The 26,149-nt window shown below is 36.1% G+C and overlaps 1 protein-coding gene across 9 annotated transcripts in view; it reads right to left on the bottom strand.

Annotated features, from left to right (window-relative positions):
* The window catches only part of SLC41A2 (solute carrier family 41 member 2), a 124,854-nt gene that overhangs the window by 28,966 nt on the left and 69,739 nt on the right, over positions 1–26,149 (bottom strand). For all 9 annotated transcript variants that reach the window (XM_072844273.1, XM_072844275.1, XM_072844270.1 and 6 more), the window contains 4 exons: positions 20,440–20,587; positions 15,840–15,919; positions 12,535–12,666; positions 10,650–10,798 (listed from right to left, as the gene is read on the bottom strand). In XM_072844273.1, coding sequence (XP_072700374.1) covers positions 10,650–10,798; positions 12,535–12,666; positions 15,840–15,919; positions 20,440–20,587 — 509 coding nt within the window. The remainder of the gene's footprint in view (positions 1–10,649; positions 10,799–12,534; positions 12,667–15,839; positions 15,920–20,439; positions 20,588–26,149) is intronic.

Here is a 26,149-nt window from a genome sequence, read left to right as displayed (position 1 = left end):
CTTCAATAGATATAGATTCTGTGTAAACTCTGTGGAATGAATGCCTTTCTGATGCAAGATGCCTGGCTGGAAGAAATAGGAAGATGTAACAAAACCAGAGAAAAAAGATTGCTTTAAGTCTTCAGAAATTGCCATACTAAGAACTATGACCCTCTAAGACCACAACAAAGTGTCAACTTATTCTTGTAAAACACAGTGGTTAGGAGTGTAGACTGTAGATTCTATCTTGCTGTGTGGACTCGGACAAGTCACTCAACTCTCTACATCAACTGCCTCGTCTGAGAATGGGAATAGCATAACTTAGCTCACAGAGTTGAGCATAACTTAGCTCACTTAGCTCAGTGAGTACTGAGTTCATGTATGTAAAATGCCTAACAGTGAAGAGCTAATAATAATAATAATAATAATAATAATAATAATAATAAATATAATACAAATATTTGCTATTATCATTTTTGAAACTTTTCTCTAAAGATTGAAAATGTGGCTGACATCACCAAACCTCAAAAAGGGAACTGTCAGAAATGGGAAATGTTCAGAATGAACAACTTAAGTGATAAGAAGATGAATTGGCTTATACACAGGAAGAACAGTACTCTTTTCCTCTCACAAGATCAAGGGGAGATATAACTGAACACTATAAGCCAAATTATGGCAGAAAGAGGTGAACATAGAATTCTGGGTAAAAAACAGACCCACTGGGGCACCTGGGTGGCTCAGTGGTTGAGCGTCTGCCTTTCACCCAGGGTGTGATCCTGGAGTCCTGGGATCGAGTCCTGCATCAGGCTCCCCACAGGGAGCCTGCTTCTCGAGAACCTCTGCCTATGTCCCTACCTCTCTCTCAATGTGTCTCTCATGAATAAATAATATCTTTTAAAAAACCCAATAGACCCATTAAAAATTAGCTGTTTGAAAAAAAATCAGCTGTTTGGACTTGGAATACAATTTTTCAGGAATACAATTTTTGCCTGGGTTCTGGGTAACCCATAAAAGCCAATTTAACTTAGTATTACTATAGTAGTAATTATCGATTTTCATATTAATAGCTGTAGTTACCAGCTTATTTTAATGTTAGCATATACATTACTAAGTGTGTACAATGCTTTGTAACAAATCATCTTTACTGGAGAAGTGGGAATTCACAAAATTAAATATCATGAATGAAGGAGGGGGATCTGAGTGATAACTAGGGTCACTGTGTTTCCTTGTTTGCCCAGGATAGTGATGGTTTATGTTTGTCATTCTAATTATCAACAACTCCCTTTCACTCTCAAAAGTGCCCTGGTTTCGATGAAAATCATATGGTCACATTAGTGTTAGTATCTTTACCCCTAAGTTACAAGTGAGGAATCTAAGCCACATAGCAGTGCTGTGACTTAGCCAAAGTCACAGAGTTAGAAGGGACCAGAAATACTTATTCCTAGTCTTGGAGTCTTCGTGTTCCACTGCATGCACTCACAAGTAGCAGGATTAACAGTGATGACAGTGATGGCTAGGATCTGGGGCACTGCAGTGCATATCACATAAAGTCTATGTGAGTAAGGCTCTCCCCATCCTAGAAGGACTCTACAGCATTGGGAGTTCAGGCTGGAGACATTTAGGGGATTTTTGCTTGTATGACCTAAGCCTGGCCTACTGCTCTTTTCACTGTTCCCCCTTGTGGCTTCTTGCCCAGCACCCCTACTGATATGGGAAATACGTCTTTTTTTTCTTTAAGATTTTATTTATTTATTCATGAGACACACACACACATACACACACACACAGAGAGAGAGAGAGAGAGAGAGGGGCAGAGACGCAGGCTCCATGCAGGGAGCCTGACATGAGACTTGATCCCGGGTGTCCAGGATCACACCCTGGGTGAAAGGCAGAAGCTCAACCCCTGAGCCACTCAGGTGTCCCTGGGAAAGATGTCTTTCAACATGTAACTGGAGATGGTAGAAAAGGAGTCCAGACTGAAGACAACAATATGAGGGTAAGCAATGAAAAGGTGCTATCTAAAGCTTAGGGCATTCATCAGAAGAGCAAAAAAAAGAGAACTGCAGTAAAGAACAGGGGTCAAAAGGAAGGTGAATGGTGAGGAGGTTTAAAAAAAAAAAGGCCTCAGGGCATTGAATAACCAGCTTCAATAATGAGGGGAAGGAAGAAATGATGGCTCTGACAATAATGATGATAAACTGCAGCCACTAACATTATTGGAAAAACTGATTAGGTCCTGGGAATTCCACCAAGTAATTTATATACATTAGCTTAGTCCTCATTACCATCCTCTGAGTTAGGGAAAAAAATAGGCCAAGGAGGTTACAAAAATAAGTAGCAGAGCAGAGATTCCAACTCCTGTCTGACTCTAAAGATCTCTGATCTTTCTACAATATTCTGCACATTGGGATCTTATCTTCTCTCTTTTCCTTTATCCTTTGTATGTGATATTTGTGATTACATGTAGCCTGGCTTATAAATATTTTTCTTCTGTGGAAAGATTAATTTTATGTCTCTATTCATTGCTAAAATGGCACTAAATCATGTGAACATGACTACAGAACTAAGATGGGCCAGTGTTTCTTTCAGTAAGTATGTAGACCATATTTCTACCTCAAGCATGTTCTACCAGATAAGAAATGGAAGATGCTTGCTCCTAATTTACACCATTTGTGTTGTGGCCATGGTCAGATAACAAACATATGTTTCAAAATGGCTATGAACTATTATTTATAAGACAGAAACTGTTATTGGGAAATTCATTGATCAGTATATCCTGATTATACATTTTATTACAAGCAGCATACATTTGCTCGTTTAAAGTGGGCCTGAGATTTGCTAAGCACAATTCTTCTGAGACTATGAACCTGTGCAATTTGCACATAAGTATAAAATTCAAAACCATATACTGGGGGATCCCTGGGTGGCGCAGCGGTTTGGTGCCTGCCTTTGGCTCAGGGTGCGATCCTGGAGACCCGGGATCGAATTCCACATCGGGCTCCGGTGCATAGAGCCTGCTTCTCCCTCTGCCTATGTCTCTGCCCCTCTCTCTCTCTCTCTCTCTCTGTGTGACTATCATAGGTAAATAAATTAAAAAAAAATAAAAAAAAAACATATACTGTCTACTAAAAGGTAGTAACAAAAACTAACGAGACTTCTGTTTTAAAAATCATATTAATAAAAAGTATAAAAATTACTATCTTGCTAAGAATAATTTCATCTTTACTGATATTAACTGAAGTTTCTTGTCAGCTATAATATATAGTCTGATCCTCCCCTTATAAAAAATCTATTGAAGTATTTTTAAAGATTAAAATCCAGGCATTGGCAAAAAAAAATCTCATTGTGAAATTACAGAAGAAGACTCTATTGTTATATGCAGGGAAGTCTTAATAAATCCAATCTCCCATGACTGAGAGAAGATCGTAAAGGCTAGGGACAATGTGCTTCTATTTCTTTGTACAGCGACTAGCATAGTGCTTGGAAGACTGCATGTATTATGGATTTGATAAAAATCCTGATATGTACAATTCTCAATTTTATATATTGAGAACTTGTCATTACACCATTTAATGGAAATATTTTGTCTCCCTCACATGAAACAACAGAGCCAGGAGCAAAGGTTTTCTACAACCAACTTTCAAAATGACTTTCTTATGGAATTTGGTGCTGCTGAAATTTTAGTAGCATTCTTAATGACCTAATTTTCTGCACAAAACAGTGCCTAAAATAGAGAATTAAAAATTTCATTTAGAAATGGTTTTGATTCATAGTTTACACCAATTAGCAAGCACTTTGTTGGAATTCCTTTTTTTTAAAATATTTTATTTATTTATACATGAGAGACTGAGAGAGAGAGAGAGAGAGAGAGAGGCAGAGACACAGGCAGAGAGAGAAGCAGGCTCCATGCAGGGAGCCTGATGTGGGACTCAATCTTGGGACTCCAGGAGCATGCCCTGTGGGCTGAAGGCAGGTGTTTAACCGCTGAGCCACCCAGGTGGCCCACTTTGTGGGACTTCAATAGGCATCTAGAACTAAAAAGTCTCTTTTCTTCCCATTAAAAGATTTTATAACAAAACAAATTAATATACCCTATATGTGCTTATTTTTTGCTTCTTGTAGGGTATGTCATCCCAGCTTTATGCTTTTGTCTTTTCATAGACAAAGGAAGCAGTTAGGATTTCAAACACAAAGGGAAACTAGTAGAGATTTTAATTAGGGAAACAAGCCATAATGTACTTTGTTCCTTTTCTGCTCAAGAAATTGCCAGTCTGCTTATTTGATTGATAGTTACTTCTGTACCTTAAGTTTATTATGCTGTCAAAATACTATATCCTTGAAAAAGACTATAGAGAATAAGGCAAACAAAGAATTAGAGACAGAAAACTCTGAAGAAGGTATCTGGATTCCCTTCAGTAGATCTTAGAAAGTCAATGAGGTTCATCAGAACCTGGAATTCCATATTATGCTTTTGATTTCACAAATTAACAAGCTTTGCGCAGTGAAGGAAGCATCTGAATAAGTAAGATGTGAAGGGGAGGAAATCATCACTTAGAAAGAAAGACCCCAATCATCTCTAAGTTTCTGGAAGAAAGGGTTCTCTGGTTCTATAAAATCAAAGTGTGGGTTCAGTGGGCTAATGTGACACAGATGAAAAAATTATGTTCTAAAGCCAACAGCTATATCCTTAGCCATGGCTAGCAGTCTTATAAATATTGGCTGATGGCATAAAAGATATAATGAGTAGTCCAGGATGGTTAGCTTGGTGCCAACCTATCCTTACTGCTGAAAAAAATAAAAAATAAAAAAAAGACTCAAAATGCAATACGACCAGTGATGTACGAAATATAAATGCCTCTCATAGATTATTCTGGCCTTGACATATTCCAACGAATCCTGACTGCTCTTGGGCCTTGGGCAAGAACACAAGTAAGTTGTATAATCCATCACAGCTACCAACTGTAGTTCGGTGGCCTTACTGCATACAACAAAAACACATTTATTAGATTCCTTCTAATTGCAAGACACATGATAAATGCCTAAATAATGTAATTTGTAACATCTAAGTGGATTTTTAAAATTTAAAGAATAGCTTTAAAAAATTGTAGTTAATGTGTGCCAAGGGCAAAACAAGATACAAGATACTTGACCATTCCAAGTCCCAAACCACTTCAAATTCAAGTTGACTTTTTTTATTTTTCACTTGATATAAGAAATAGTCAGCTACAGGACCAAAATTAGAAAGTTAATGTGCTCTGAAAAAACTCTTGTGTTAGGGGTGCCTGAGTGGCTCAGTCAGTTAAACATGGGACTCTTGATTTTGGCTCAGGTCATGATCTCAGGGTTGTAAGACTGAATTCTGTGTGGGTCTCTGCTTTGGGCATGGAGCCTGCTTAAGACTTTCCCTCTCCTTCTCTCCCACCCTCTCTCTAAAACAAACAAATAGATAAAACATTCTTGTGTTAACATCTTAAATAAAATCTTAATTTTTAAAACTCATTATGCAGAAGTTCAAAAATACACAGAACAGTATAAATGAACCCATACCATTCTTATGTATCATCACTCAGTTTCACCAGTGACCACCTCATGACCAATACTGTTTTATCTATATACCCCTACCTTTCTCTAGATACCAAGTCATTTCATTTCTAAACATTTCAGAAAAAAACTTATAATTCTGGCTGAATGTTGATAGAATTTGGAGGTTTTATGTTTTATTTCTCAATGCCTCTTATTCTCAATACCTAAGTCATTTGAAAGAGAGAAACCTGGTGTTTATTGAAAGCAAAGAGAAGAAAATTCAGAGTTTTCAGTTTTTCTGGCATTTATGGGTTTAAATACAGTTGTAAACTTTTCTCTTCCCTTCAGTGAAGAAGAAGACATGGCTGGCAAGATATAGTCATTCAGAGGTAGCCCCCTGGCCCCTGCCCCCAACCACTCCTACCTCCTCGGCTCTAGCCAGCTCAGCCTGCTCCTTTGTTTTTTTTTTTTTTTTTTTTTTTAATTATTATTATTATTTAATTTATGATAGTCACAGAGAGAGAGAGAGAGAGGCAGAGACACAGGCAGAGGGAGAAGCAGGCTCCATGCACCGAGAGCCCGACGTGGGATTCGATCCCGGGTCTCCAGGATCGCGCCCTGGGCCAAAGGCAGGCGCCAAACCGCTGCGCCACCCAGGGATCCCAGCCTGCTCCTTTGTATGGATTCTGAGACCTCCAGCAAGCCCTGGGCAAAGCCCCAAACCCTACTGTGATCCCAGGCTCCAGCAAGAAATGGCTCTCAGAAAAAAAAAAAAAAAAGATATAGGCATTCAGTTTAACAAAAACTAACTGAGCAGAGATGGGGCTAGGTAAAAGAGTAAAAATGAGTAAGTCAAAGATCCCTTCTCTAGAATGGGTGAGACACACATAAACAGATGATGTTGATAAAATATGGAAAAGCTAGAATAATGATATTCACAGGGGACTATGGGCACAGAATAAGGGCACTCAGACCAAATCAAGTATTCAAATAAGGCTTCCAGGAAGAGCTGATATCTGAGTAAATGCAAAAATACTACAAATAATTGTTACTATGTATGTCATTATAATAAGTCCTATATGAGGTTTCTTTCAACCAGATTTCCTTCATTTAGTTGGCTGGGGAATTGGGTGGTGAGGGGGTGGGGTGGGGGATTCATCAAATAATATTAGGAAGAAAGCAAAGCACCAAGAATTCAAAAACAACCACTATATAATGTCTTGTGTAGAAGACCATAAGGAAAAGGGCTTGGTCTCTAGCCTCCAGGAGGTAGGAAATCTAAATGTGAAGAAAATAAACATGCATCAGAAAACCTTATTACTGAATATTCCATCAAAATATAGAGTTTGGGGATGGGAAGGGTGAACTAAAATATTTGAGTAAGAGCTGGGTGTTAACCCAAGTGAGTCTTAAAGTGGTCAAGGAATCTTTGTCTTTAGAAAGTATTTCATCATTCTGTCCATCTTTTGAGTGGGCAGGGGAAGGCCTTTTATCTAAATCTCAATTTCCAAAGAAGTGTGTGTGTGTGTGTGTGTGTGTGTGTGTGTGTGTGTATTTACATGTGTGTCACATATGTTAGTGTCAGAACATGATGGTTTGATTTGAGCATTTACAATCTGACTCTAAGCTATTCCACTGGAATAATATACAATGTATGGTACATGCAAAGATCTAGTCTGGCAGATTAGCTGATTCTTGGGGAAATAGTAAAAACTAAAACCCATAAAAACGAAAGTCGTAAAAGATACATAAGAAAATCAATCAACACTATAAGATTAAAAAATATTTTCCAATTGTAATCAGAGATCAATGCCTCATCACTTACATTTCTAGTTTTAATAACGACAGCATCAGTTAACACTTAAATAGCATCTACTACGTAGTAAGTTTTCTTTCTTTCTTTTTTTTTTCGTAGTAAGTTTTCTATAATTAACTCATTTAATCTTAAAAATAAGTTATGAGGTACGTACTCTTATTCCTCCCATCTTATAAGAAGGTAACTGAGATACAGATGATTAATATTACTCTTTCCTCACCTCCATTTTTTCAACCTTTACTTGTCAGAATTAAGTCAGAGGATAGAAAAAGACATGTAGGATTTCTCTGAGTATAGGCTGAAATCTAATATTTTTGTAAGTTCAGAAAAATTATATCCTTATTGACTCAGGTGAAATGATGTGTGATAATGTGCTGACAAAGAGCCATAAACATAAATGTAAAATCAATCCATGAGGCTAAGAGGTGGAGTTGCAAATAGAAACATGCTCTAAAAATGGCATGTTTATCAATAGATCAGACAACAATCTCTGAAATTTCCCATGGGACTGAAGAATGCACCTTTTTCATAATACTTACACAGAGATAAATGACTGTATCATATACAGCAATAAAGGAAGCCAGTGGCAAAAAGCATTTGAAATAACTTTTGTCCCTACTGCGCAGTAGAAAAATATTACTCCCTAGGTAGAGTTAGTTGCTTTTTCCTTCCAAGCTCTGAAAGCACCTTATATGTAGCTATTCCCAGCATTTGTATATTACATTACAATATAATTATCTGTTCATGTAGTAGTCTTCCCTCCAGAGATAGGGTCTGAATTTATTCATCCTGGGATTTAAAACCCATCTCTACATCTAGTAGAATTAAGGTTTACTGGATGAATCAATGATGATTTGATAGGTGACCTTTAATAAACTCTCAGGTACTACAGAGCATTATAGAAAAGCTTAAAATATCAATTAAGGGCAGGTGAGTGTCTGCCTTCTGCTCAGGCCATGATCTCAGGGTCCAGGGATCCAGGCCCACGTCGGTTCCTTCCTCAGCAGGGAGCATGCTTCTCCCTCCCCCCACCTGCTTGTGCTGTCTCCTACTATTTCTGTCAAATAAATAAAATCTTAAATATATATATATATATATATCAATTAAGTCATAGGGTGTTTGCTATTTTAAGAGTAGATTCCAATCTCCCTTGCCTGGCACTTGAGCCCTTTCTATGTGGCCCTAATGTACCTTCTTAACCTTCTCTCATCTACTCCCTCCTCCTACTTATATTCTGGGTATGAATTACTTTCTCTTTCCAACACAAACTCTGTACTTTCTCATCTCCATGCTTTTACTTTCCAGAAGTTTTAAGTTATTTAGCCCTAGTATAAAATACCTAAGCCTACTTATTTAACACGGTGCTAATCTGTTTATTATAAGACAATCACAAAAATAGAAGAAAATAGACATTTTAAGCAAATGAGGAAAAAATACACAGATGTTCTAACTTTTTTTCCTGTATACATTGGATTGCTTTGTATGGCCTTCACTTTGAAAATCACAGATTTACATGAAAAGAACAAATCTCATAGAGTTTTTGTGAAAATTAAGTGAATCGATATGTTTCATGCACTTAGAACAGTGTTGGTCTTGAAGGCCAAATTTAAATATTCTCTCGTCAAAAAATTATTTGAATGTATCTTTTATGAGGTTAGAATTTCTCACTGTAGGAGGTGCTAATCCTACAGAGTTTAGCAAGAAGCCAAGCCTAAGAAGCCAAAGAAAAGTGGAAACTGTTGGAAAGATTGGGTTTATGGAAAATGATGCAAAGGAAAAAAGATGTAATTATTAACCCCAAGAAAAATAAAGTACACAAAAAGGAAATACAATCACACTATACTATCCGGCTCGATAGTACATGATGTTTACATAGTCACACAAACACTGGCTGCAAATTTAACAAAAAATTGTGATATAACTATATGGAAAAAATGGGGTGTTAACATAATCCCTTAAATCCTCACTTTTTATTAGCAAAAGTCTAAAGTTTAAGGCATGTTACTTTAAAACTTGCAGATACACATAAGAAGAAACAGCTAAAATATTTCAGTGAGTATCTCTGAGGAATGTAACTGGAAAGGTAGAATACATTTCAGTACTATTTAATTTTTAAATTATGTGCATTATATCGATCAGATGTTAAAACAAAGCTGATTTCCTTAATTTTTAAAATGGTAGTTTCCCACATAAAGATGGCAAGGTGAGTATATATGTTCAACCCTACTGTCTCCTGAAATTTCACTCACACAACAAAGATGTAGAAAGGCACAGAGATCTCCCAGAAAAAAAGACAAAAAGGAGAATAAGATCAGAAATGCAAGAGCTTTAGGAATCAAATAAGATTCCAGGAAGAAAGAAGGGGGAAAGAATCAAAGAAATAATTCAAAACTCTTCCTAGAACTGAAGAACACAGATTTTTTAGATTGAAAGGGTCAAACGATGTTCAACAAAACAAAGTATATCCAAACCAGGGCCCATCAACCTGCAATTTAATAACAAGGGGTAAAAAAAGAGATCTTTCAAGCTTCTAGGGAGATAAAAAGAACTTATGTACAATGAGATCTGCAGTGAGAACAGCACCAGTTATTCTTGATGGGTAACAGAAGTTAAAAAGCATTGAAGCAAACAAAGCCTTCAAAATTCTAAAAGAAAGAATTTTATATCCATTCAACCTATTCATGTAAAAGCACTTTACAACATGCAAAAGCTCTCAGGAATCTATCAGAAAATGTGTTCATGTGAAACAAGAGGAGAAAGAAAAGAAAGAAAAGAAAAGAAAAGAAAAGAAAAGAAAAGAAAAGAAAAGAAAAGAAAAGAAAAAATAAAAAGAAAAGAAAAGAAAAGAAAGAAAAGAAAAGAAAGAGGGAGGGAGGGAGGGAGGGAGGGAGGGAGGGAAAGGGAGACATGGAATTCCGGAAACAAGAAATCTGAAGGTTCTATTTATTAGATTGTATTAAAAATGAATTTCTTGGTTTTAGGAAGATGGAATCTATACAAAGTCATTCAGTTGCTTTATTTTTTTTTAAAAGATTTAATTAATTAATTAATTAGAGAGAGAGGGAGAAAGAGAAGGAGCAGGTAGAGGGGCAGAGGGAAAAGGAGAAGCAGACTCCCCACTGAGTAGGGAGTCTGACACAGCTGGATCCCAGGACCCTGGAATCATGACCTGAGCCCAAGGCAGATGCTTAACCAACTGAGCCACCCAGGTGCCCCTCAGTTGCTTTTTGAAATGTTAAAATAGTTTATCTGCTCTTAGATTTACATATTTATGCTTGTTACAGCAGTCTGAGGATAAAAAAAAAAGATTACCAGAGGTTTTAACTCTTACCTGTAGTACAGCAGCAAATAAGTATACCACTATGAAGATCACAGTTAAAGAAGTGTGACCACTTTTCATCAAATGAATAGTGTAGAGGAAAATTAAATGTCCGGGAATCACTAAAAGCAGTAGAACTTGAGCAGACTTATTATTCACTCCTGTAGTAGAAAACATAAAAGTCAAAACAAAATCCTAGCTTGGGTACTAATAAGTCACGGTTGTTAAAATTTAAGGATTACTTTCTAGTTACTATACTGTATAGCATTTCGTAAAATTCTGTGGCTAACAATACATTTCAACCATTCACAGTTTACTTAATTCTTTAAAATTCTCACTATATGTTATGTGCTAATTAAATGGCAGGAAGTTGACAAAAACTTGCTATGAAGAACACTGGCCAGACTTTTATATCTACAGTGATAACAGAGGGAGAACAAAAGAAAACAAAATTCTTAAAGCATAGGAATGTTTTAATTTTACTTTTCCTTCAGAGTTCTTTTACTGATATTTCACTGGGCACTTCTGATTCTTACTCAAAAGTCAATAATAACAAATGTAGTGATCCAAAAAGGCATCTGCACCCCAATGTTTATAGCAGCCGTGTCCACAACAGCCAAACAACAGAAAGAGCCCAGATGTCCACTGGCAGGGAATGGATAAAGATGTGGTGTATATGTATGTGTGTGTGTGAGTGTATCTATATACACATATGTATGTGTGTGTGTGTATATACATATGTGTATATATACATATATATGTATACACACATATACATACCATGGAATATTACTCAGCCATCAAAAAAATGAATCTTGCCGTTGAAATGACATGGATGGAACTAGAGGGTATTATGCGGAGCAAAATAAGTCAGTCAGAGAAAGACAATTATTACATGATCTTACTCATGTGGAATTATGAAACAAAACAGAAGAGCATAGGGGAAGGGAGGGGAAAACAGAATGGGAAGGAATCAGAGAGGGAGACAAACCATAAGAGATTGCTGATCATAGGAAAAACAAATTGAGGATGGCTGGAGGGGAGGTGGGTGGGGGATCAAGATAACTGGGTGATGGGCATTAGGAGGGCACATGATGTGACTGGGTGCTATATGCAACTGATGATGAATCACTGAACTCTACCTCTGAAGCTAAAAATACACTATATATTAATTGAATTTAAGTTTTAAAAAAAGTCAATAATAACCTTTATTTTCCTCAGAAAAGAAGTGATAAGAATTGTGAGGTTTAATACTGTGGTCATAGTTTTTTGGTAGTCACTTCCTGGGTGACACAGGATGCTGTTCCTTATTATAGAGGTTTTTCCCTCTCCTTCCGTTTGTTTGGGATCCAATGTCTACATTTAGAAAAGCCAAAAGGGGGCAGCCCGGGTGGCTCAGCGGTTTAGCACCACCTTTGGCCCAGGGTGTGATCCTGGAGACTGGGGATTGAGTTCCCACGTTGGGCTTCCCCAATGCCTGTGTCTCTGCCTCTCTCTCTCTGTCTCTCATGAATGAATAAATAAAATCTTAAAAAAAAAAAGCCAAAAGGATTAATATAGGAAAGACAGTATATCTGTCTCTCTAAATCACCTAGCAGTGTTTTCCTGTGGGTAAAAGGTTCCTCTTTCTTGACTCATGAACAAGACATCCCAGAAAATAGGATGAAACAGAAAAAGTATACAAAATTCCTCAGCAACTGCAGAATTGATACAAATGACTTTTTGTTCACTGAGATTTAATGAACACAATCTACTCTATTTAAAATCTATTCGGGTCTCAGAAATTAAAAAGTCATGCAAAACTATCAAAATATGTACTCAGCAAATGTCGCCCATCTCTATTATCAGTGAAGAATTATTCCTGATAAAAAATATGTAAAAATCCACAAGCACATACCTGGTCCAAAAAAAGTTCTAAATGGATAGTAACAACCTTTGGGTTCATCAGGCAATTCTCCTGGAATGCTATGTAAATGGAGGTAGGTAGAAATCCTGCTAGCCTGAATGGCTACCAAATTACCACCAATACCTGAAACATAAGGAAAAACAAACCAATTATCCTCCTATTTTAAACAACTGTAAAAATTCAACCAAAGGCAAGGCTCTTTGTGTTATATCCTGAGCCAATAAAACAAACAAACAAAAAAGAATTCTTCTGAGATGTTGATTTATTTAATGTTAAGGTACATATTCCAAAGGCATAAAGTCATTGTTATGAAAGACTCATGCATTATTTTTTCAAATCTGACTCATCCAACTGAAAGCTGACCAGACTAAATAATTTTTTTAAATTACTATCATAGTCAAGATATAAAGATAGGTAGCAAGATGTTTAATGCTTATCACCTTAATGAGAGGAAAAATAAGCTTGATTTTTTTTCAAACAGACAAGGCTTGATATTTTTCTTCTTAGGTCACTAAAGAAATTGGTATGAAGGACTGAAAAAAAAAAAACTCAAGAAAGTCAACTTTCAACCTAGATTATCCTCTCAAATACCTTACAAACCTGTCCTACAAGAAACATGAATTTCTCTTGGCAAAAGGAACATAAAACCAGATGGAAATCTGGAACTACACACAGGAAAGAAGGGTGTTAGAAATGTAAAATATATTAGAAAATAGAGAAGATACCATTTTCTCATTTTTAATCTCCTTAAAAATAACCGGCCACTGAAAGCAAAAATAATAACAATGTATATAGGATTTATAACAAAGCAAAATGTATGACAAAAAGAATACATAAGAAAAAGAAGTGAAAATCTAGGTATACTGATATAAGGTGCTTACCCTTTATATAAATGGGCTAGATTATTATTTGAAAGTATACTGTGGTAAAGATATATGATAAGCCCTAGATCAGTAGTTCCCAAAGTATGGTCTGGGGTCCGAAGGAAGGTTAGTTCTAGAAATCTTAACCCCTTGCTAGCAGAAGTCTCAGGAGAGGTTCATATTAGCATGATTAAGGCTTTAAGAAATCCTGGAGCTGGGATCCCTGGGTGGCGCAGCGGTTTGGCGCCTGCCTTTGGCCCAGGGCGCGATCCTGGAGACCCGGGATCGAATCCCACGTCGGGCTCTCGGTGCATGGAGCCTGCTTCTCCCTCTGCCTGTGTCTCTGCCTCTCTCTCTCTCTCTCTCTCTGTGACTATCATAAATAAATTAAAAAAAAAAATCCTGGAGTAAAGAAATCTATTTGACCTAATACTTCCCAAACTTAATAGACCACAAAGCTCACTTATCAAATTATACTATTAATACCTCACTGAACTAGTATTTTGTGAAATCTATTTTTGAAAATGCTACTAGTTCTGAGAGATGTTAATAAGCATTAAAAGATATCTTAGTCACAATATCAACACTGATATGCCCTTACTTTAAACAAAGTGTGTATTTTTGTAACTAATAAAACAGATAAATTAGTAATTTTGAGGGGGGAAAAAGCACAGGCTTTGGAATCAAGCAGATCTGGGTTTATTTTTTTTTATTATTATTTTTAAAAAGATTTTATTTATTTATTCTTGAAAGAGAGAAAGACAGAGAGAGAGTGAGAGAGAGAGAGGCAGAAGGAGAAGCAGGCCCCATGCAAGGAGCCCAACATGGGACTCAACCCCGGGGTCTCCAGGATTACACCCCAGGCTGAAGGCGGTGCCAAACCGCTGAGCCACCCGGGCTGCCCCAAGATCTGGGTTTAAATGCTGAGTTACCACTTACTAGGTGTGAGATGACGGGCACATTACTTTCTTATTGTGAGGATGAAATGATATGCATAAAAGACCTGCATTATCGGGTACATAGTAGGTACCAACTAGTTAGCAAATGATGATGGTGATGGGTCCTTTAAATAGTACATCCTCTAGCATATCAAAAAATGAAATTCAATTCTCAAAAGCTCCACCTTTTTTGAGGACAATGGAATGGATCTTCTCTATCAATGTTTTTAATGAGTGGAATTTAACATACAGTGAGCTCACTGTGATATCCAACTAAAGAGATTCACTTACTGAGATCCAAAAAAGTTTTTACTACCAGGTAATATCATGGCTTCAAAGAGGAGCACTTTGGGGAAGCTCCAGAATTGTTTCTTATGTAAGATGAAGTAACAGAAACACTGATTAAAACCTTACTAATAACAGGGTTGTTATAATACAAATTTTTCACTGAAATGTTGGACAATACAACTCTCATGGTATTAGTGGATAATATTTATGCTAGTGACTTCATCAACTAATAATCACTGAAGAGGATTTGAACAGGTCGAAGTAAAGCAGTAATTCCAGGCAATGAAAATTAGATCTTTGTAGGGCCACGAAATAAGAATCTGGTTAGAAAGACAAAGGAAAAAGTTGTACACATGTATGTACACATGCATGCATGTATGTACATGTATGTATGTATGTACACATGTAGAGGGCCATTGAAAGGGAAGCAGAAGAATTCAAACTTGATTTGACAGGCAGGAGGAGTTGAAATTTTAGGTATGAAGTTGGATTTTGGAGAACTTGCCTTCATACAACATATATTATTACATATAAATATACAAAAACAATTTATATTAAATTTGTAGCATACCCTATGACATGGTTTCCCTCAGGTAGAATTACTTTTTAAATTATATTGGTGTAGGCTATACTAAAATCCAATTTAATGACAGCCAGACCAAAAGCCAGTACGAGTAGATTAAAATTATCTTATTAAATGGAATTCATACAAAAACCCGTGTGAACCTAAGTATTATAATTCTCATTTTATAGGTAAGAAAAAAATATAAGGCAGATCTTAAAGGGATTCACAGAGGAGTGACAGATTTTAATGAACTGAATTGACTTAAACAATGTTTAAACCTAGCTAACTCTAATTGATCCACATAAATGGACAGGAACAGTAGCAAAACATGAGATAGCAGATAAACTCAAAGTAAATGATAATCCAGAATCGAAATATCATTATTTTGCCACACTAATCTTAAAAATCAAGTATGTTTCACTCTCAAATATCAAGTAGTAAGAGAAACAGTTCTTTCCAAAAATATGTTGTGCATACTGAGAACAGAGAATGTCATTTCTACCATGAAGAAGCTGGGGGTGAAGGGAGAATGGGAGAGAGGGGAAGATACACCTCTTAAAATCTGAACCCTAAAATTCCTGGTAGCAACTGAGAGTATATAATGATTTGATACCATTATGAAATGGTATATCTAATTCTTACCGTTAATAACTGGTGTATAAACAACAATCCCAACCAAGTTTGGGTCAGATACAGTTGTGTCCAGGATAAGGCCCCCAATGCTGAAAAATAGAAAATCATGTAATTTAGGGAAGAGAAAAGAAATCTACTAATTTGAAGCTGTCCTTTACATACAAAGATCTCTACTTTTAAAAATAAAATTTTAGACATTTAAAAAAAAGAATACAAAGGAAAAACATTCAAAGTAAAAGTCAATGTTAACAGGAAATGTTGGAAATAAAACATGGAATAAGGCTATAGTCCTACATGTCAGACCTCTCCTTCTGATCTCCAAGATATGTTCTTTATAAAAAGGAAAAGAATATGTTTTAAGCGCATTAAAATGTCTGGAAGGATATATATGAAATTATTAACAATGTCTATCTCTGGGTGGAGGGACTAACAAAAGATTGTGGGTTATTTTACATCCTTTTCTATTTACTAGTTTTTAAAAATCATGTGCATTTATTGTTCCTATAATTTAAAAAATAGTTTGGTTTTTTAAAGCTCTACACTCAATGTGGGGCTTGAACTCACAACTCTGACCCCAAGATCAAGAGTCATATTCTACCAACTGAGCCTGCCAGATCCCCCTAAAAAAATAGTTTTTAAAAGGTTATTTTTTCATATTTGAAATCAACAAAGTATTAGATCATTTTTATTGTGTTAAAACTAGATAGGTGTAGCATCTTATCCCTGGGAAATTAATGAGCTGTAGCCATAGAAAGACCTGATTTTGAGGACAGAGGTCTGGAAAAATAACATACAGTTGTATAGCAGCAAGCCATATACTCTGACTGTCTCTATGGAGCTTGGAGATTTTTCAAGTTTCTAAGACCATTACCAATTGGTTACCTTCAGTTTCTTGGTCTAAGTCCCATAAAACACTGCCAGTCCCTATACCCCATGGGATCCTGTTGTCTAAATCTTCCGGGAAAATGTCATCTACATTACAGAAAAATAAACCCCATGTTATCAGATAGTGGGGTTGACTGTAAAAATATCAGATCAAATGTTCTACCGATATCTGATAGTTAACATCAGGAACTTATTAAATATTATTTAATTTTTAGCAAAATAAATAAATTGTGGCCTAATATGCCTAAATTACTAGGATGCCCCATTAAAAGTTACACTGTAAAAAAATAAAATAGAAGTTACACTGTAAAGTTCCTTTGCAGTATTTTAATAATTTAAGCTCTAATTTAAAAATATATATATATATATTTCATAGAAAAACTAGTTTTATGTGTCAGAGAATAAATTTCTGTGCCAAAATGCACAGGTTCATGCTGTGAATACAACATGAATACTTGCTAAAACACATCTTATTATGTTTTTATGACCCAGGTAACAAAATATCATAGAAAAATAAGAAAAGACAAAAGAAGAAAACAAAAATCCACTGTACCATCATTCAGAGCTATATTGTTAGCATGCTGGTATATAGCCTCCCAGACATTTTTAAACATCTTTAAAAATAATAACTCACACACACACACACACAACTCACACGGTAAAGATAGTTCTCTCTTCACTTTTATTACATTTTATCTTTACCAAATAAACATATGTACATTATTTTAAAAGTGAAAGTACAACAGAGCTTATTAAATCGTGCCCAGCCCCCCCTCCTAGAACCTGTTCTCCACTAGCAATTTTTTTCAACTTCTCTAGCTGTTGCTTCTGGCGTTTAATTCTATATTTCTAAATAATGTGTTTATACTGTGACTTCTTGATTTTAATTTTAGACATTTACCTAATGACCTCCACTGTGACAGATGAGGATTTAATTTCACTTGCACTTCAGATCCTTCATAATTCCCTTTCTCCCCTTAACTTGCCAACTTGGTTATATAATTTTGGGTGAAAAAAATTTAGGCTTTACTTTAGGAATTATTCACAACTGAGCCACCAAGTGCATTATTAGATTTCCTCACTTTTACTTGTTGCTTTGTCCCATATTTTTCCTAATTTGGGGGGTACTTATTAGTCATTCAGTCTCAACTTTCTAACAAAGTTCACGAAATGCCTCTGAATAGAGTCAAACTCATCAGGTAACTCATCAATTCCATTTTTGTTTCTTAGAAACATTCCTCCTTAAGCCCACTGTCCTCCTGCCAACCTGGATGGTGGCCTGGAGGCCTGCTGCACAGCTGTTCTTCCCTGCATCTTCCCTTCAGTCTCCCCACGCCAGGTCTTGGTCTGTGCACCATGACCAAGTCCCAGCATTTCATAGGACCCTACTGCCTGAATCTTACAAAAAAGCAATCTACATCACAGAAAAATGAACCATACATGTCCTCATGGAGTGGGTTTCCTCATTCCTTTGTCACCTTCTTTCTTGATTTATGTCCTCATTTTGATAGGCCATATCTTCTCTACCAGCTTTTATATGAAAGGGCAAATGGGAAGCAAATTTTCTGAGATCCTGCATGTCTGAAAATTTCTTGATTCCATCCTTACATTCGGTTGATATCACGACCACACTTTATGTTCAAAATAATTTCCCTCAGAATTTTGAAGAATAACTTTAGGTGTTGCTATTGGACATCATCCAGATTCCCAATGCTTTCTATGTAACTCATCTTTTCTCTCCAGAAGATTTTGGGATTTAGAGGAAGGTCTTCTGATTTGGGTCTCTCCTGGTATTCACTGTGCTGAGTATTAGTGGGCCCTTTCAGGCTGGAAGCCCACAGTCTTTGGTTCCAGGGAATTTTCTTACATTATTTCTTTGGTAATTTCTTCTCTTTGTTCTTTGCCTCCAGTTGCCAACCTCTTTGCTATCTGTTCTATTTTCCAGAACAGTTCTCCTCAGTTCTATCTTCCAACTTTTTACTGTGCTTTTTTGTTTCAGCTATTTAAAGATTTTATTTATTTATTTGAGAGATGGAGAGCAGGAGGAGGGGCTGAGGGAGAGGGACAAGTAGACTCCAGGGCTGAATGCAGAGTCTGACATGGGGCTGGATCCCAGGATCATGACCTGAGCTGAAATCAAGAGTCAGTTGCTTAACTGACTCAGCCACCCAGGTGCCTCTATAGATTTCTAATTCCTAAGAGCTCTTGCTGCTTTTCAATTAGATTTCCTCACTTTTACTTGTTGCTTTGTCCCATATTTTTCCTAATTTGGGGGGTACTTATTAGTAATTAGAGCAATCTGTTCCTTATTAGAGCAATCTGTTCATGCCTTATGGATGCCATAGATTCTCTTATTGCTCTGAAGACACTGATGAGAGTTTTTTGAGGTCTTTGAACTATCCCTACACTTTCTTTGAGTACCATTTTTCTGCTTTTGTCTTTCATGTTAGAAGCCTTAATCAAATGTCTGGCGACCGCTAGACATTTTTACTGTCCGCTCCTCTGTAAGGGGTTCAGCACAGCACACTGTGTATACACAGGCAGAGCTCGTCAGCAGGTGGGCCTCCTAAAGAATGGTCAGGTGGCCACGCAGCTCTTTCATGAAAGGACCCACAAGGGTCAGTAACCACAATTTTTTCTTTTGTGCTGATAAGTTTCCCCAGAAAGGAATTATTCTGATTTTTTGCCTGGGGGTAGAGGCTTGACTGCCAGCATTCCATGAGCAAAGAAAAGGAAGTAGGGTAGGGTTTTCACTGTTTAGCATCTAAATTTTCACTTAATCTTTTTTTTTTGTTTAATTTTCACTTAATCTTATTTTTCAGACAGTGTGTAATCCACACCCTCATATGTGCAGGTGTTTCTTTTCTTTTTTTTTTTTTTAAAGATGTGCAGGTGTTCTAAATCCATGGCCTCTCTGATTTGGTCTCTCCAGAGTTAAATCTTGTCTTCTGCCAAGGTGGGAGGGAGCAGTCACTCGGGTGGTTAAGCTGAAGAAGGGCTTTTGGGATCTAATTGCTTCTTACATAAACTTTCAACCACTCTTCTTCATTGTAGCTCTGAGAAATATTTAGTGCGCATCTAATTACTCCACCTTTCTGGGTTTCTGAGGCTCAAATCTCAGATTGGTTTGCTTCTGATGGGTGTCCCTTGGCCTGCAGAAGGTTAGATTTTAGCTTTTTCCATTCTGCTAGTTCAGTTAAAAATCATCCATCTGATTTCTACTTTATTAATTTTGTTGAATCTCACACCTGCTGTCCTCTCTGCTCCCCTTCTGTCTTTGTGGTTTTATAGCTTTTCTGTTCTATTACTGTCATTTTAGTAGTTTCGGGAAGGAAGAAGATAAATGTGTGTCAATACACCATGTTTAACAGGAAATTCATACTCTTTTCTAGCTGCTTGCTCCTTTCACCAAATGTACTGTGAACATCTTTCCACATCAATAAAAATGTTGCAATGTTGTTTTTAGTGGCTAATATTCTATTTTGTGACTACACTACAATTTATTTGATCAATACCTGGTTGCTAGACCTCTAAGGTGGTCTCTTTTTTGTTGTTAAAAATTCCACTGTGATGAGGATTCTTACAACTTCACTATATAAAATAATTACCTAAGAAATAAAAACAGGCTGCTGTTTTATTTTTTGTTTTTTGTTTGTTTTTGCTGTTTTAATATATACACAGATAAAGGCATAAAGAACACATGCACACACATTTTAATACTAACCTACTTATAACCATAGCTGTTATGACAGGCTCCCAGCCCGAGTGGAGAACTGTTCTTGTGGCTGGATGTTTAGCAGCTATTATAATCCAGATAGGAGTTAGAGCCAAGAAAAAGACACCAACTAACGGAGAAATGTAGTAATAGTTGTCTAAAATTAAAAAAGAGACAACATTTGAATCTATCTTCTAATCATGTAGCAACTGTAGACATTAGAGTAAAAGTTTCCCAAGAGATAGGATGTTATCCAACATATTCACATGCTATATATTTTCTCTGAACTTCACACAAATTTAAAACTGTAGGTAAGAGACGCTCAGGGGTTTAGTGCCTGCCTTTGGCCCAGGGCGTGATCCTGGGGTCCTGGGATAGAGTCCCACATCAGGCTCCCTGCATGGAGCCTGCTTCTCCCTCTGCCTGTGTCTCTGCCTCTCTCTCTCTCTCTCTGTGTCTTACATGAATAAATAAATAAAATATTTTTTAAAAATTAAAAAAATAAAACTGTAGATAAGGTCAAAACATTAATAACGTAACTGAAAATGAATACATTAATTCAATGGACATTTATTGAAGTAGTTATCTGAACTGGATGAGAATAGCAAATAACAGTAAGGACAACAGTAAAAAAAAAAAAAAAAAGCTAACATTTATTTGGCTATTATTTACCAAGTACTATGCTAAATGCTTTCTTGGCATCATCTCATTTGACTGTCCTCACAAGTATGAGGTACAAACTACCATTTCTATTTTATGAAGAAACCAATGCTTAGGAGCTTAAGAACACAGCTAAGAAATAGCAAGAGTTGATAGAAGATGGCATCGGATACCAAAGTTAGTAAACTCTTAACTCTAAAATCAAATGGGATATTTTACCCACAAAGATCTTATAGTACAAGCATTCCAAGCAATACTGGCCAATCAATTGATAATAGATATGCCCCCAATACTAAAGAGTGTTCCAAGCTCCAAAATAAAATAGAAAAGCTAAGCTTAATAAAGGTAAACACCTTTCTTCACTGCTGAACTTCTCAGAACCCTTAAGATGCTAAGATAGAATACAGTACACTATGTTTAATCATAGTTTGGCCAGACCACCTAGTTTCACATTTCAGTGTTACAACCTACCTTGGACAAGAAATTTACCTTCTATAAATTTCAATTTTCTTATCAAATGACAACAATAATAGTATCTATTTCATGGGGTTATTATGAGTCTTAAGAGAATTAGTACATGTAAGTAGAATAGTGCTCAGACACCTAGCCAATATTTATTGAACACTTACCATTGTCATAATTATCATGGCCATTATCATTAACATCTTGCTATTTGGAACACACTGAAATAGCAGATTGCCAGGACTTTGTTATAACCTCTTTGTGGTAAACTGTCTTACTTGATCACATTATTCATTCTCTTTCCATTCTTGTTATGTTTTACTATGGAGTGAATATATTTCTCTGCCACATTGACTTTGGACTTAGCTATTTGTCTTGCTTTGTAGACATGCTGCATGTCACCTCTGAACAAAATTTTAAGTGTTTTCAGAAATGATTAGAATAGATAGAGATATGTGGGTAGATATCAACTGTCTTCAGACAGTAGACAACAAACATTGCAAGACTGTGATCCCTGAGAGAAGGGAAAGAATGAGATACACCCTACAATAGTCTCAGTTTTTTGACTGAAGGCACATCGGAGACCACAGCTCAGGAAGGGAAAACTCCAGCAGAGTGAGGCTAGGGCAGCTAGAATTCATAGGATAAAATACTGGAGAAAAAGAAGCTATCAGAGAAAGAGCTTGTGAATAGAATCCTACACCATGCATGCACAGGGTGAACTCCACAATGCTAGGCCAAGAATAACTGGGGAGCTGTTAAGATGAACATTTCTCAGAGTTTACAAATGACTGGAAGTCATTCAAGAGTCAATCCTGGAGAGAGGAGAGGCCTCTTTAAACATTGAGAACATTTAGTCATGACCTGAGAAGGGTCACATCTTAGTAGGAGGACCTGTCCTAGAATAAAGTCTACTCAAGGCTGGTGCCAATAAAGCTTGAAACCAAGGCTTGTAAGGCTCAAACTAATCTACAATTAACTGCCTACAAGAACAAAGTCAAACATTTTGTAAAGAAAAACAAAACAACTGAACACTTACTGTTATTATGTTCACAATGTCTAGCATCCAACCAAAAATTATTTTGAAGGGTCTGGAATAATATTTAGTCACATTTACAGACTTTTGTTAAATACCCTGAGATATTCTATTGACCATAGACATTTCTCATGTCTCTCAAAAGTTTCCAAGTACTTAGGATAATCTTTATAAATTAAAAAAATTAAATGTACAAATACAGTAAGTCTTTAAGTTTTTTACAAATATTCATATAATGCATACAATTTTCAAATATTTATATTTAAAAATTATAAAAATAAGTCAATTAATTAAGACAAATTTAAGATAAGATTAGAAAGACTGACACGTTTCTCTGACAGGCTAAGTTACAAGTATATTTAAAAATATATATTTTGCCTCTTTAGCATAAAACCATTAATACCATGAATTTGATTCTCCAACATTTTTATACTTAATTCTAAATATCCCCAAGGATAAAAGTTGCCCATCCCTTCTTGAAATAGTAACACCATCCCAAAACATTTTTGGTAATAACATTTTAGCTGATCAAGGTTTTATTATTATTAGAGATTTCAGCGAGGACATTCCTGGATTCTTTTCAATGATTCTAATACTTATCATGTATAGTAGGGGTCTCATAACTTAAAAACAGAGTTGATCTCACAATCCTTGTAGCTTATAGTCTTAAAGATGTAAGTAAAATGTTACCAAATTTTTCTGGCACCTCACAAAATTCTTCAATCCTTGTGCAGAATCTTATCTTTGATTGAACTTTGTATTTCCTCATCTTAAGATATTTAAAGATCTCTCACCTATGACTAAAGATGTTTGAACTAGATAAAAACTCAATTTTTTTCCCTATTAGGTAGGAACAATTACTATAATTAAAGTAATATCCAACCAGATTTTCTAATGGTTTTATCTAGATCACATCTTCAAAATAATTATGCTAACAAAATCTATTTAAACATTTTCCTCCATTTAAAGGGATATGACTAATATGATACAGTGTCACTTTCTCCACGAATTTTATAGAAGATTGATAAAAAAAATCTTTATTGAATAGATTCCCAGTTTTCTTCTTAAAATATTAGATAAGGATAAATAACATCCCAATTAGGAGGCAATCCTTACCTCCTAATACAACTAAGGTTGCCAACAATCTCTTTATAGGACCAAACAGAAAACTAAAGGCAAAATCCACTAAACACAAATGGAAAGAACTATTCTGCTAGGTCAGACATTTATTTCAGTACTTCGTTTTCAGATCAAAAGAGGAGCATCCAACTGAGCTTTTAAGTTATCCTCAACATTAATCTCTGGAAGGATATGTGAAGTGGAAAGAAGCACCTACCACCCCAACTTCAGAATCACCACTTAGACTTTCAAAATGGGAGAAAATTTTCTCAGTAAATAAACTAAAAATAATGAGTGGGTAGTTCCTCAGAAAGTTAAACAGTTATCATCATATGACCCAGAAATTCCACTGCTAGGTAAATACTAAGAGAACTGAAAAGATATGTTCATGCAAAAATGTGTACTAGCGTGTTCACAGGAGCATTTTTCATAATAGCCAAAAAGTGGAAGCAACCCAAATGTCCATGAAATGGTAACTGGATAAACAAAATGTGATATATTCATAAATGGAATGCTATTCAGTACTGATTCATGCTGCAATACAGATGAAACTTAAAAACATATTAATTGAAAGAAGCTGGACATAAAACGTCATATATTGGATGATTCCATTTTTTTGAAATGTCTAGATCAGGTAAACCCATAGAAAGTAGACTACTGGTTGAAGGATCTGGGCAAAGGGTAGTAGAATGGGGAGTGAGAGCTAAAAGTTTCTTTTAGGGGTAATGAAAGTGTTCTGGAATTATATAATAGGTTATACGATCTTATGAATGCACTAAAAACCACTGAATTGTACACTTCAAAAATTTTTCTTTTAAGATTTTATTTATTTGTCAGAGAGAAAGAGAGAGAGAGCATGAGCAGGGGGAGTGGCAGGTAGAAGGAGAAGCAGGTTCCCCTCTGAGCAAGGAGCTCAATGCAGGACTCAATTCCAGGACCCTGGGATCATGACCCAAGCTAAAGGCAGACGCTCAACTGACTGAGCCACCCAGGTGTCCTGAATGATATACTTTTTAAAGGTGAATTGTGTCACATGTGAATTGTACCTCAATCTTTAAAAATTCTAACAATGGAAAAATCTTTTTCATTGTTTAATAGTCTTAAAATCTTCATGTCCAAAAAACAAAGAAAAAATATATACAAATATACATACATAGATGTAGAGAGAGACGGAGAGAGAAAGAATAACAGACAAAGCAAATGGGGTAAAATGTTAACATTAAATGGTTTAAAAACTCAGGGTGACTATGTTAAAAATAAAAATTTCTAAAATCAATTTACCGTAAATGCATTCTATCTCAACTTCCTGCCAAATCTAATATGCCTGTTCCTACCAAATTATGATTGTATAGGACCCTCTTATCTTTTTCCTGGTTGACAGCTAACCCAATTCTGATGGCAAAGGAAAAATTACAAATATTGGAAAAGGGAAGATTCTAAAACATTTCTCTTTGTAGGATATGTTGGTGCTTTATAGATGTCATAAAATTAAATAATTACTTTTAGAAAACCACTAATGACTCAATCGGCAAGAGAAAATAGTTGATTAGAAGCCAACCATGGGGCAGCCCGGTGGCTCAGTGGTTTAGTGCCTGCCCTTGGCCCAGGGCATGATCCTGGAGACCTGGGATAGAGTCCCATGTCGGGCTCCCTGCATGGAGCCTGCTTCTCCCTCTGCCTGTGTCTCTGCCTCTCTCTCTGTCTCTCTGTGTCTCTCATGAATAAATAAAATCTTAAAAAAAAATTTTTTTTTAAAAGCCAACCATGAACTTATGTACTAATATCAAAATCTAAAATAATGTCTTCCAGGATCCCTGGGTGGCGCAGCGGTTTGGCACCTGCCTTTGGCCCAGGGCGCGATCCTGGAGACCTGGGATGGAATCCCACATCGGGCTCCCGGTGCATGGAGCCTGCTTCTCCCTCTGCCTATGTCTCTGCCTCTCTCTCTCTCTGTGACTATCATAAATAAAAATAAAATAAAATAAAATAAAATAAAATAATAAAATTTTAAAAAATAAAAAATAAAATGTCTTCCTTAGAAATGAAATACATTTAAATGATCCTAGTCAAAAGAATATTTTGTATTAATTTCTTAGTATATCACCATGGGTATTGTAGTAGGCTGAATAATGAACCTCAAATACATCCATATCCTAATCCCTAGACCCTGTGAATAATTACCTTATATAATAAAAGAAACTTTGCAAATGTGAGTAAGTCAAGTATTTTGAAATGCAGAGGTTATTCTGGATTATTAGAGTGAATTTGAAATGTATTCACAGGTGTACTTCCAGCCAGAACTTAGAGGGAGATCTGACTCCAGAAGAGTAGGCAATGTGACCATAGAGGTAGAGATTGAGTAATGCAGCTGTAAGCCAAGGAATGTTGGCAGCCACCAGATGAAAGAGGTAAGGAATACATTTTCCCCTAAAAACCTCCAGA

The sequence above is a fragment of the Canis lupus genome, chromosome 11 (genome assembly GCF_048164855.1).
Source record: "Canis lupus baileyi chromosome 11, mCanLup2.hap1, whole genome shotgun sequence".
NCBI lineage: Eukaryota > Metazoa > Chordata > Mammalia > Carnivora > Canidae > Canis > Canis lupus.
The sequence above is the reverse complement of the archived record's forward strand: the minus strand, read 5'-3'. Positions and strand labels throughout refer to the sequence as shown.